The 14,128-nt window shown below is 41.7% G+C and overlaps 1 protein-coding gene across 1 annotated transcript in view; it reads left to right on the top strand.

The window, feature by feature from the left end:
* Positions 1 to 14,128, top strand: part of LOC104516302 (FGGY carbohydrate kinase domain-containing protein-like) — a gene marked incomplete at its 3' end in the record, with an annotated part of 57,786 nt that overhangs the window by 39,396 nt on the left and 4,262 nt on the right. The window contains exon 4 of the mRNA XM_010160589.1: positions 13,278 to 13,406. Coding sequence (XP_010158891.1) covers positions 13,278 to 13,406 — 129 coding nt within the window. The remainder of the gene's footprint in view (positions 1 to 13,277; positions 13,407 to 14,128) is intronic.

Here is a 14,128-nt window from a genome sequence, read left to right as displayed (position 1 = left end):
AGGGAAATGAGATGTAATGAAATCTATAAACGTTTCTGATCATCACAAAATATACTATAAGTCATTTTCAGATTATCAGAAAATTGTACTTGAAAGCTTCCTTGAATAGATTTCAGCTTTTCCCCCTGCAACTGAAACCGCTTACGCAAAGGTATCAAACCTACTAGGAGTATTAGGCTTTTAGCTTCCTGAGGTTTTAGTTTGAGTACAATTCTTGCAACATCTATCCCATGTGGCTTTTAGCAAATCTTCAACACGTTAAAATAAGACCTGCAATAAATATATGTTTTTAACAGAAAACTGAACATCTTGGCAGCTGGGGGTCTCATGGAAGAGTATTTTAAAAATAAATTATTTATGAAGTGTAAGCTAAGGCTTTAATACAATATTTATGCAGTCTACTTCACGGACAGTGCAAAGCAATTTGCCATTTTAAGTAACTAAACATACTTGTTTCACGTGATAGAGTAGCCATTAATAAAAAAGTGTCTTTTGCTGTCATAGAAGCCTCATAAAACTAATCTATCTGTGGTTCAACATTTAGCAAGAAAAAATAATAGATTTCCAATATCAGACTTAAATTTTTGTTACACAGTGTTTACAAAATAAAGCAGTAAATTAACTTCTGCTGATAGGCATTTCTTGCAAGAGAAAAATGTTTTCCTGGGTTAGTGGGGAAGGTGTTTAGTTTCCTGGACAGTTGGGTTGATTTTCAAGAAATGAACCGTAGAATACCTGGGTGCATCTCGGCTGGAAGTGGAGAAGCAGACTCTGGCCTCCAGAATTGCACCAAACTGTAGGCTGGAACCTGAAGCTTCTGAAGAGCACATACTCCTACTCACCCTGGGAAATCTTTGATTTTCAGACTCTTGGCCTGATTACCTTAGGTGTATCCAAAGGATAAGACACTTTTTGTGTTGCATAATACTGCTGAAACCTGGCCTTGGGTAGAATTTATCTTTATTTCCATGACCATTTGTCTAACCTTGTCTTTTTTAAAAAGGAAGGTGTTACATTCATTAAAATTAGCTGTGTGATAAAGTCACAAAAAGTAGGACAGTGACCTTCATCCATGTGTCATGAAGAGGGAATAAGGAGCTCGCTGTATAAATGTGGAAACCGGATAGGAACTACTCCTTCATTCCTTTATCTTCTAAACTGCCCCTGTTGGAGTCTCTTGGGAGTGTTTAGCTTCAGGAGGACACAAAAAGCCTCCGAAACAAAGCAACTCTCTTCCCGCCCAGAAGCTGCTCAGCGATACGGATGTTGGTGTTGGTGCTGTGGAAGTTCTTTGCTTTCTGCCACCCCTGATCTTATCAGTGTTCCTGAACCTGGATACATGGGAATGGTTCTGTTGTTCCAATGCAGGTCTGAGGGGTTTGCTTGTTTTAATGAGTGTTTGGTGGTGTTGGACTTGGGAAGAGCACTCTGAATAAGCTCAGCTTTCCTTTCCTTAATTTAAATTAATCAGGATAGTGTAGATCCATCTACCAGGAAACTGCCACTCAGTCACTCGAGCAGCACTGGTCTGACTGGGTCTGGAATGGTCTTGTATCATGGAAATCTCCTTCCTACCAACTCCCAAGGTGTCAGCATCGGTGGTGGGGCAGTGTCACTGCACAGACCTCCTCCCAGGAGCCCACAAACGCTACACCGAGCACAGGATCACACCTTGCAGAGACTCAAGCTGTATTTATAACATGGCCTCAGGGCGCTGTCCCGTAAGTCAGAAGCTGCCGTCAACCTTGGCACACTGTGCAGAAGGAAGGCCATTTGTTTAAGTAGCTCATACGGCCAGTCAGAGCGTGTGCTTCCAGGAGGCACATCGTGGTGTGCTACGGCTGACAGAAAAGGCGGCAAAGCAGTAGACTTAGCTGACTGCAGCTTTAGGGACTTGAAATTGCCAGCTCACCTAGGTAGGTTCAGGTTGAAAGGAGATTGGACATGGTCAAAGCCTCCTCCTAAAATGAAAACAAAACCAAACCCCGAACAAGTCTGGAGTAATTGTAGTGGAATTTCCTTTTCTGTTCTCAAGCTTGTCCAAGTCCGTGTTTGTCTGCTCAAGGTTTGTTTAGCTCAAACACAAGGATGTATTTTAATGCCTGCTTGTTCCCCTTGTAAAGAAAGATAATACTATTTTTCTCACATATCTCTCCTAATAGATTAGCAGGCTCTGAATCATTGCTTCTTTCTAAACAAAGCAAAATATCACAGGATAAAGTTAGCAAAATTTTCTTACTGTAACAAAAGTACATGGTTTACCAATTTAAAATAGGCAGAAAAGCTACCTACTTTTTTTAATCTCTAGTTGAAATCAGTGTTGTTTCCAGAGACAACTACAGATGAATACTTACTACTAGACTTTTTTTTGAAGTAGCTTTAACTTTCATGACACTGGAAATACGTGTGAAAATTACCCGAGAACAACTTCTTGAATTTCTTTACTCTGATAAATACAATTTTAAACATCAACTTTTAAATGCCTTACTCTTTAAATATATGCTTACTGTAATCAGAGTGGGGCTTGTTGTTCCAGGTAGTACGCTTCTCTTAGTTTCAGTTTAACTTAATAGGTGACCTTGGAGACCCTCACATCTGACCTTTAGGATCTTTCACAAACCCTTCCCACATCAAGGCGTGGGTTCACATATGAAAATTCCCAGGCCTTTGACATTTTACATTTCTCAGAGCAGACTAACCTTTCAGGGAATCCACATAATAAGTTGTTTGTGGTCCCTCCTGCATGTCGTGAATTTACGTTTGTGAAGGTAAAGAGTGTTTTCTGGAGATGCTACAAAATTTATTGATCCCATTAATTTGCCCACCAAGAGAGTAGAAGATGGCTTGTATTCAAAACCACTGTGAAAGTGTTGTGTACTACAGGCATTAGCATTCATCTGCTGTGGTGAAAGCACATGATGAGTGTCTGTTTGTGGTATTATAAAACCTAGAAAGACAGTAACAGTTCCGTTAAAATTTCATGTACTATGGACCTCTTAGGGTACTGAAGCGTATATTCCATTTGGAGGAAAAGGCCAGATAAATTTTTACCACAGCCCTCTACTTCAGGGGCTACTTAAGGGACTAAATAATGATTTTTTTTTTTTTATTGAATGGTAATATTTTATGTCAAGTTATTTTTTGGTTGAAGATGGCATCTTTGTCTAAGAGACTGTTGCGGGTTCTGCAGAATAGGTTTTATTGTTCTTCTAGATTATGTGTTGAAGGATAAAATGCTGTCATTTGTAAAGGGGTTTCATAAACCTATTTCCCAGCTTTTCCTGACTAGGAATTTGCAGCCACATCCTCAGAAGTGAATAAATACACAGCTCATACCTATGGGTTCTTTATGAACATCTGAGGCAAAACTGAACAAAGTATTTGGGTTGTTTAACTCTCCCGAGTTTTATGGAAATTCAGTGCTTTCCTTGAACTTTGAGTGCTTGAAATTAATATGCTAATGAAAAGAAGTCTTGCATGGACAGGTTGTGATGTCAGGGTTTTGTAGACAACCATTGTCAACAATCCTGTTCACAGAATGATAAATTCAGTCTTAAAATTACGTGGATTTTTTTTTTTTCCGCTCAAACTTTCATATGGCTGGATAGTATGGGATCAGATTCTTATGCCTGTCTTCAAGCAGCACTTCCCTCTCCGTTTCATAACTCTAAAACTGTAGCTTTTGCTTAATTTGCTTTAGCGTAATACTGGTAGAATTCTTTGGTTTTGACTTTGCAGGTGAGGGTGGTGTAAGGAAGAACACCCTTTGGTCCTTAAACATCCCTTTGCTTACATCCCACTCTGGGTTTTTTACCCACTTGTCCTTCTTAGCTACCTTCAAGAAGAATGCTTCCCATTTTCCACAGGTTGTCTCAATCCATCTCCAGTAAGATTTCTTCTGATCTTTGGTTTTTTTTTTTTATTTTGTTTTTCAATTTTGGCACTGTGTTTTCAATTATGAAGAGTTTGATGTGGCTGTAGAGTGCATCTGTGGTCAGTGGTCTTTATTGCCGTAAAGTACGGCACATCAGTACGATAGTGTCACCCTCCTGTTCCAGGACTCTGACCGTGCTTTAGTCTGCAGCACCAGCACTTTGCAGTCTCTTGTCTGTAACTTTTCCCTTAATTCTAGGACTTTGGGGACTGGAAGCTTGATGTTTTCCTGTATCTGGGCACTTGTGTATGCCCTTCCTGAGCACCCTGAAAAGTAGGATCTGTAAAATTTTAAGACTGGATGTTCTTTGCTTATGTTCTCTCATTTGTAGTACTTATTCATAAATTGGTAATAAGGAAAACTGTGTATGATTTGGGACTTGGACGATAGCTGTGACTCTTGATTGGTACCTGCTGTGCACAAGCTTTGCAGTGTGCTGGTGTTTCAAACGTAGTGTGTTCCTGTAGGTGTTCAAACCAGTGAGAAAACAGCAGGCTCTATTCACAAGCGTGATACTGTATGAACGGTTATATTCTTGCGTCTGCCAGTGTCTACTTCCACATACAAAGCCAGTGACGATAATGGTATTGTATACCTCACTTGTCACACCTAAATAGAGTCTGCTTAGGCTTTGTATTCTGTCAGAAGTAGTCAGCTTTAATACTTGGAAGTTCTACTGCTTTATTTACATTTAGGCTGAAAATGGAAGATTCAGTCCGGGGTGGGAGAATACAGTCAGTTTTAACTGATGCCACAGCAGCTGAGAAGGGAGTGATCAGTCCATTGGTTCTGCCAGTTTTCTGTCCCTTCCAAGGCCTTTGATGCTCAGAGTATATGAGGGATTTCCTTGAAGGCTGAGAGAAAGGGAAGATGTTTTTTTCAGGTCAGCTTGTAGCTGCCAGTTCATCATAAAGCTTGATGAGCTTTAAACACCACACTTTGCAAATGGTAGGGAATAATAAGTAAAAGGATTCCTTTAAGTACGGGGTCCCTTTATCTGTCTGTCTTTGGTCTTTCGCTATCCCCAATAAATTACAACACGTTACAATTTCTAACAAAATTAAAAGGATGAATCAGAGAATATTTACACTTACATGCTGTCAAAGTCCATGGAATTCACAACTGAAGAGTGTTCCAAATATGCTAACATTTTTCTGGCTTTCTGTCATTTCAGTCTGTCCAAGAGCTGTAGCAACTGCAAAGGAGCTGAAACCAGCACAGTGCAAAGAGGTTTTAGGGTGTCTCTTTCCTCAAAGCTTGAGGGCATTATTTCATAATACATGATTCAGCAGTAAGTAGGTAGAAAGAATTTTTCTCAGAAAAGCTGCACGTTCCTGTGATTTCTATTTTATTTTATGTTTTTTCCCTCTTGAGATTACTGAATCACGTGATTATTGAGGCTACAAGGGACCTCTGGAAATTATCTAGTCCAACTCCCCACGCTCAAAGCAGTCACCTACAGCAGCTTGGTCAGGGCTGTGTCCAGTTGAGTTTTCAGTATTTCCAAGGATAGAGACTCCAAAATCTACCTGAGCAACCAGTTCCAGTGTCTTGACCACCTTTCCCCAATAAAAACCTTTTTTCTTTTGTTTAAATGGAATTTCCTGTGTTTCAGTTTGTGTGCATTGCCACTTGTACTGTCACTGGGTGTCACTGAGAAGAGTCTTGCTCCATCATCTTTACCCCTCCCATCATATACTTATAAACAGGTTAGTAAGATCTTCCCCTCCCACCTCCGACCCTGCTCTGTGCTGGGCTTAGTCTTAGGTCTGTCAGTCTCTCCTAGTACAACTTGCCTCTCATCTCTGGGGTCCTTCTCTGGGCTTGCTCCAGTATGTCCATGTTTCTCCTGTACTGGGCAACCCAGTATAAAGCACAACACTCCAGATGTGGTCTGCTGAGCAGGGAGCAAGGATCAGCTCCCTTGGCTGGCTGGTGGCACCCTTCCTAACGCAACCCGGGAGGCTGTTGGCCACCTGTGCTGCAAGGGCTCATCGCTGGCTCATGTTCAACGTGGTGTCCACTGGACCTCACGGTCCTTTTCTGCCGAGCTGCTTCCCAGAGGGTCTTCCTCTAGCCTGTCCTGGTGCATGGGATCCTTCCACCTCACATGCAGAACCTTGCTTTTCCCTTTCTTGAATTTCACAAGTGTCCTGTCAGCCAATTTCTCCAGCCTGAGATATTCTTCCTCTTTCCAATAACTGTTCTTTAATAGGCTGAGCTAAACTCGAGTAGCTCAGGTTTCTTCGCAGTGTTTCCTGGGTGACATTTTCCATTCCTCTTCCACTGCAAGGAAAGGAGCCATCATTCACCCTGCTTATCATCAGGTTGAGTCCTGCTGGCAGAGGTGGTACCTTTCCACTTCTTCCTCCTCTCTGCTGCAAGAGGTGAGGAGTACTGTGTGGTGTTCTTTCATCACCGGGCTCCGTCGTAGCTTAGACAACTAATAGTAAAAGCTTAGAGCTTTCAATAAAAAATAATAAAGAAATTTCCCACTGTCTGCTTCCAGAGTTCTGGTCTTAGGCACTGGCTGGCTGGGGAATTGTATTTTCTTCTGCTATGGGAACATTGTGGACTTGTGAACTTTCTAGAATGAAGATGAGGAGCTTTTTCTTTGAATTTCTGTTTTTAAAAGTCATACAAGAAGCTTTGAGCAGACTTTGAGCCTGTTGTGATTGTTTAATATTTAAATTTCTGAAGTATTATATTTCTTTCTTGTTTTTCATACAGTTCCCCCTCCCCCCCCCCAAAAAAGGGCATTTCTCAGAATAGTTCTGGGTCATTTCTTCTTTTTACCTGACTCTTCCTCTCCTTGGTCCTGATTTGTTCTTCGTCTTCTATTTTTTGCTTAAGCCTCACGCTGAGAGCGCTTTTAAAACAGTGATGTCTGCCTTATGAGTCAGGATTCACAAAACCAGAAGGACTCTTTCAAACAATTTGCTGACTTCCTCCGAGTCAGAGGCTGTTGGACTCCCTAAAATTAATGTTTAAGTAGTTTAAAGTGTATCTTAGAACCAATCTTGATTTTATAGTTTCCTGTGATGGAGAGCCCACTTCAAACTTAAAGGTTGCTGATTGTTAGTTGCTGTCATTTCTCAAAATTAATGAATTAATTAAAGCATACACTTTATTTTTTGTCTGAACTTTAACTTCCTACTCCTGTCTGGCAGGCTGTAGTGACATGCCTGACCTGCACGGGCTGAAATGTTTGATGTGAAGGGAAAACACTAAGCTACTTGAGGTTTTTCAGCAAAACTCTTAGGTGAACTGTCATACTTCTCAATCCTTGTAATTGCTTTCCTGACTCATTTCTGAACCCTTTATAATGCATCAGTGTCTTCTCAGTACGGGTATTAGAGCAGGATACTGTGTGAATGTGGCAGGGAATAAGATTGTGCAGGTATCAGCAGCTTAGCTGAGAGATTCAAAAGCATCTTTTCACTAACAGATCAGGTTATTTTTGGTTTGTCATTTCTTTCAGTTTTGAAACAGGGGTAGTTATTTCTTCAAAGAGGAGTTGCTATCATGCGTGTTAATAAGAAACCACCCAGTAAGAAAAAACATTGTTAAGTAAGAATCGGTATTTAATACAAGCTAAATCGCTTGTACAATCTCAGTGATGTACCATACCCAGCCAAAATCTGATCTGTGCAACTCTGAAAGTACAGCAATGGTCACGCCATCTGCACTGATGATCTTTGCATTCAGAAACACTATTAGGAATATTGTAAAGGGAAATCTAGAAATCTAAATTAGCAACCTATTGAAATTACTGTCCGCAAGTAAAACCGTGAGCTCAGGCAGCTGTTTGGATGCAAATACATTGCATCTACTTCTTAGTAAGCCATCCAGATACATGTATTGTGTAGCCACGTGCGTGTCAGCAGAGTGAGTGGTGAACCGTGCCTTGCAAGAGATGTTCGTTCTGCCCTGTTTCACTGAAATCTAGTGATGAAAACTCAGTCACATCCGTCAATGTACATGCCTAATGATCCAATGATGCAGAATGCTTTTTTTTTTCTTGTTCTTTTGACCTTTAAGCAGGAAAGCTTATCATTTATACATGAAGTGGCTCTCTTTCATTTGGACAAGAAGGCAGCCGCCTTTGTGGAAGTAGGCACCTGTGGTCTGCAGACCAATTTACTTTCCAACTTAATGAATCAGGGTCTGCCTGCACGCAGGTTGCTTGCTTTTGCCAGTATTTAGCAACCTCATATGTCTGCCTTAAGTAATTACATGTTAGGTAGTTGAGACGTAGTTCAGCCAAAGGCATAAGCTGTATGGGAGAGTGGGATGGAAAGGACCCAAATTAGATTTGCCTCCAGCTACTGTGGCAGCGCGCGTAGACAGAGATGTATTCTGAACTGAAGAAAGCCAAAGGGATTTTGTTTAACCAACTGTTTTTCTCACTTTTAAATAAGCTGGCCTCTAATATCACAATTTGTTTTGGTTTTCCTGAATGAAAATTCTGAATTTTTTAACTGCCAACCAGGAAATTTTATGGAGGGTATTTCCAGGTTAAAAAAGCCCCAGATCTGACTGTTTCTAACACCCTTTAACCACCATGCATTCAGCCCTAATAAAAAAAATAATATTATAATTTTATGCTCCACATCATTATCCTGCTTCCTTCTCATCCTAGTGCTATTTTTTGCTAATCAGCTGGGTTAAAAATTGTAGGACAATCAACCGTATGTATCTCAGTTAAATGTGAATATTGTATGTAATTGAGAGGGATTCCTCGTAATGTATTGTGTGTGCGACAGGGTTGGGATGATGTATCAGAAGTGTTACAATATTATTTATTCAGATTCCTTGCATACCCCAGATTCTTGGCATTATGAAGGTTATTATAAAACACAAAACTTGAACATTGTCCACAAGCTTTGTAATGAAAAAAGGATTGAGGAGGAAAATCCCTTTCATTGCTTATTATGAGATCCATTTGGGTGGACGGTGCTTCTTTGTACTAAGGTTTCCTTTGATACTTATTTATCACTATTTTGTTTACCTAGGTAACTTCTAGTGAATGTTATATCTTGCTTATTTAACAGGATATCTGTTTTGTGTATCGTCTTTTAAATTAAAAAGCATTTAGATTGTCCATTTTGGGGGAAGGATGTAAAATGGAGACCCTTGGGTTGGGTTTCTTTCTCAGGTTGCTGCGATTTCAGCAAGGGATTGATACATCCAAGATCAAGTTTGCTTGTGTCAAGTTAGTGAAGAAAAGGAACGTCTCCTTTTGATTTTCTTCCCTTTGTATTTTTATACAGCCAAATATAAGTTCCTATGAACTGCAGCCACGTTCTGCATGAGAGATGAAAAGCTGTTCGCAGGGAGGTATCACAGTATATCACTGAGTCAGCTGCCCCCCCTGCTGCGCTCTGCTTTTGTTGGTTTTAAAAAGGTCTACTTCCTAAAGTTCCTGGTTCTGTTAAATATTAGCAAGCCGGTACAGTGAATTTTGTTTACCAGAGTTGACTGAAGATGCATTGTCTGTGCTGTGTGTTGTCTGGTAAATAGCTGGTCGCTGTGGTAACCGCCTAAAAAGGTAGAGGGGCCTTGGTACCACATAAATTCTTTAAACAAAACCCGATCGTAGCGAATTCGAACTTCAGTCTTCGAAGAAGGATGAAAGGGGAGGAAGAGATTCAGACGGCTTTTTCCTTTCGTAAACTCGCTGCTTTATAGGGGGGAAAATAGCCAGGAATAGCCTGTCTCGCTCAAAATGAAACGGTTGTGGATGAAGGCATTGCCTTAGTGAAACAGCTGGGTGAATGGGAAACAGAAACTTCTCCAGCCACTATGGGTTTGTTTGGGTAGGTCTAATTTTGGAAGTCATTATGGCGAAGGTAAATGACTCGCACAGGAGACTACTGTAAACAAAAGACTCGATACATTTACTTTGGCAGGAGCCCGGGGAAGACTTGAGCCTTTCACTGCCTCCTTCATGCAGCCTCCGGGCAGGCCTCTCTCCTCTCCCTTTCCCCCCTCCCTGACACCTCCTTTCCCCTCACAGGTAGGATTTAAGGGGGGCAGCACCTGCTGTTGAAATGCTGCAGAATACCTTTATTTTTATAGCAGCTGTCCCTCAACTTCTACAGCTGCTGTGTTTTGCTCAAGTAAGAGTCTGCTCACTCTCTCCCAGTCTAGTACCGGAGTATAATCTGTTCCAAATGCTTTACTTCTTAACTGTGGCTCCTCTTGGGTTGCTTTTTTGTGTTTTTTATTATTTATAGAATCACGGAATAGTTTGGGTTGGAAAGGACCTTAAAGATCATCCAGTTCCAACCCCCCTGCCACGGGCAGGGACACCTTCCACTAGACCAGGTTGCTCCAAGCCTCATCCAGCCTGGCCTTGAACACTTCCAGGGATGAGGCATCCACAGCTTCTCTGGGCAACCTGTCCCAGTGCCTCCCCACCCTCTCTGGGAAGACTTTAATAGCTTTATACCTACAGATTCTAAGCATACTCATGCTTAGCTGAGTTTTCTGGGTTTTCAGTGGAGAGTAAGGCGTGAGAATCACAATTCTCTTTCCAGGTCTCTGCCCATGCAGTTCAGTCACGGCTCTGCCCGTTCCACACTCACTCACACTGCTGTGGGTGGGGAGGCCACTTCCATGATGACAGAGAGAGTGCCCGTGCAGAGCCTGCTCCTTCCCTTTCACCAAGCTCCTCATGAATGTATCCTGTGGGTGCAGCAAAGCTTTCGCTGATTTCTGAAGCTGGGAGGATGAAGTAGAGGGGCAGCGTCAGCATCTTCTCCTTATGTTCGTGCTTGCTGGCACCTCTTTTCTTCTCTCCCTAACTGTTCAGCTAGGAGCCTCCCCTTCTCAGTTCCTGCCATGGTGACTTCTGGCTGCTGCTGCTTCCCAGACTGCCGGGAAGTGCTTTCGGTCAAGCAGTAACTCTTTACCTTGATTCCTAAAACAGACGGGGCATACGCTACTGTTAATTAATACTTTTTTAAAATACAAGATTTTTATGCTGCCTCTTCAGATCACAAGATACCCAGCCCTGCACATTCTCACACACTTTATGCTCCTGAGGGGTAGTAATGCTGCTCCTCATTCCTGTGTATAACTAGTACCAAAGGAATCTATAGGGTCAGTTTCTACTCCTGCCATAGAAGACAGGATTATCTTTATCTCTGAAATTGCTCCCTTAGTGCACATTAACTAGAAGTACAGTAATGGAGGAGCTGGTAGGAAAAGATTTTGTCTAATGGTAGCCCTGATACCTAAAATGGGGTTTAACCACATAATAATTACACACTACAATTTTTGACCAGTATGACTGATATAAACAAGCCAACCGTGGAATTGAGTGCCTGCAAAGGGATTTTGTTTCACATTAATTTCATCTGGTGCTGTAAATACAAATACTTGTATGCTTTCAGGTCAGGTGGCTGATTCTGAAGAAAAAGATGCGGTTTTAGCTGCATGAACTCCTTTGAACTTCCTTCCACCTACAGGGTCTTTGAATGTCAGAAGAAGCAGGCAACTTTATTTTACTGGTATTATTCTCTGATGTCTTAACAAAACAGAAAGGTAATACGAAAGTTCTCTTAAAGAGAAACATCCTGCTCTCCAACTTATTGGGGAAAAAAATGCAAGAGGCACCTCTTGAAAAAGCTAGCACAACGTTTTGACTTTACACTAAGAATTAATAAAATATAGGCAGTTTTTTCCTGTGTGGAGATCAATGTCATTGCTTTCTTCTGTATAATTTACTGGAGTGATGGGAATAGTGAGTTTTGCTTACCGCCCCAAATTAAACCCAGTGAAATGCAGAAGTTCTGGCTCTACATACTTGATTTAAATTTCCAGTGTGAGATTCAGTCTAGCATTTCAGAGGCAACGATGTGGCTGTCAGTAGAATAGAAACTCTTGGATAAATGAACACAGAGAAGTTGTGTGTGCTCCACAAACTGCATCTGTCGGGAAGTGGGCACCTTCCTTAAAAGGAAGAACCAACATAATTTACAGCAAAGCCAAAGATCTAAGTGATAAGTAAAATTGACGACCATTTTTCCTCCTGTGAATTGAATATTGTTACCTCCTTTTCATCTGGCAGTAAGGGAGTGTAACTATTTCTAGAAGATTATGCTCATGAGCATTAGTGTGTTCCTGATATTTTATGATACACTATTCCTCTTAATTAATCTCTATTGTGGAGGGTGTTTTACTTCCTTTTTGCACATCAGAACATGCTTGAGGTGTAACATTCTCAATAGACTTGACTGTGAAGATGATTTTATTTAAATAGGAGTTTTGTCAACTCTGCCCAGAAGATTTGTTGAACTGGGTAAAGGCTACAGGTACAGCCTGTTAAATGGGCATGAGGTCTCCGACTTAAAGCTGTGGTATGGGCAGGGAGGTGTGTGGCAGCTCCCACCATGCCTTTCACTGCCTCTCACCCCCTGGATCTTTAGGTAAATGTCCAGGAGCTTTGGCTGTGTTACACTCAGCAGCCAGAGAGAAGGCTGTCAGGGGGTGGTCTTCTTAAATTCTGAAAGTTTAATGAATCGAGATTTGTTCTTCTAAGCTCTGAGCCACCACTATCACCATGATTTAACTATTGTAACGATCTCCTCTTTGCTAGACAAAACCAAAGGTGCATTATGGTAGCGGGGACCGATGCAGGCAGGACCTGCCACCAGACTCGCTGGTGACAGGACTGAGAGGGAAGGGTCGCATCGCTTGTGTTCGGCAGGACCATAATGTTCTTCCGAAGGCCAGTGAAGGGCAAAACGGGATTGTTTAAGCCTGTGAGGAAATACAGCTGCAACAGGAGGAATTTGCTGCTTAAGCCAGATTTGTTTTCAGAGTTGCTGTAACTGTGGCCACCTTATTCTGAGCAGAAACTGCTGGAGAGGCTGGAAATGGAGAAAACATTGGCCCTTGCCTTGTGCAGGTGGTTCAGGTTTCAGCCGTGAGCGTGGCCTGAGCTCGGTGCGCAGCGAATGGCTGGGGGCAGCCTAGGCGGTACCTGCCACAAGGACCTGGGACTTCTGCCTAAGTGTTTCAGGCCTCTTGGAAAGAGGCCAAGCAGAATTTAATTGCTTGTGGTGACATCTCTCTCTGTGGATAGATAGTACATTGAATACTTTTGAACTTGTACATTGCTGTGGGACAGCCTGATCTAGCATGGTTGTATTTAATATACAGACAACTAATGAAAGATACTTCTTAATCAGATGGAGTTCTTTGATGCACCTTTTTTGTTTGCAGTATACCACACTAACTCGAGGGAGAGGAAGGGAGTTCTTGTAATAACACACACATTTGTTTTTCTGTTTAGTAAATTGACAGGTGTTTGGTTTTTCTTGTGTCTGCCCAGGAAACCACGTCTTGTCTCCTGGAGAGTCTGTTGGAAAAGGTCTAACGCCAGAAGCTGCACAAGACCTCGGACTCCCTGAAGGGATTGCAGTAGCAGCATCTCTCATTGATGCACATGCTGGAGGACTAGGTACTCAGTCACATATTTACTATTCTTGGAAACAGGAAAGTACTGAATTAATTTTAGAAAGCCATTTTTTCTCACAGCCTGTTTTGTAGCCAGCAATTTGCTCTGGTGCTATTCTTATGAAATAGCTTAACAAAAATAAAAACCCCTTGCAATAACTGCTAATATTGAGTATCTGTTTATAGAAAAAGGCTATCACTATTTCTGTTCAGCTGGATTTCCAAACTGGGTGTTAACTTCTAGTTTGACTTTAAATTCCTGAGCTGAAACACCATGGTGTTGGCACGCCAGTGTGCTGAGAGTTTGCATTTCTGTTGCTCAGTACTCTGGGGATGGGCAAGAAAAATAAAAAAGTAATGTTCTGAGGGAGAAGCCTCGTGTCTGAGTCTTGTTCAGAGGTTTTTCCACAATGTGGGGTACATACCAAAAATGGTGCTTTTGTCTGTGGGGTTAGAGTATGTAAATACTGTGTATCTAAGCTAGCCAACAAGAGTAGAGGGAGAACTGGCCACTGCATAGCACTCCCCTTCTGCTACTTGTAGCTTTTTAGCCCTAGCTGCAGTGGCAGGCCTGATGCTTAGATTTTTTTTCTTTTCCAGTGCAATATTCCGCTGTTCTCACTTCCAACCGTATTGAAATATGCCTGAGGAGGCTCATCTGCCTCATGTTCTTACTATGCTGTTTGGCCTTCTCTAAATACAGTCAATAACAAAGTGGTTCAATGT

The sequence above is a fragment of the Eurypyga helias genome, unplaced genomic scaffold, assembly GCF_000690775.1.
Source record: "Eurypyga helias isolate BGI_N326 unplaced genomic scaffold, ASM69077v1 scaffold4471, whole genome shotgun sequence".
In the NCBI taxonomy this organism is placed as follows: Eukaryota; Metazoa; Chordata; class Aves; order Eurypygiformes; family Eurypygidae; genus Eurypyga; species Eurypyga helias.
The sequence above is the reverse complement of the archived record's forward strand: the minus strand, read 5'-3'. Positions and strand labels throughout refer to the sequence as shown.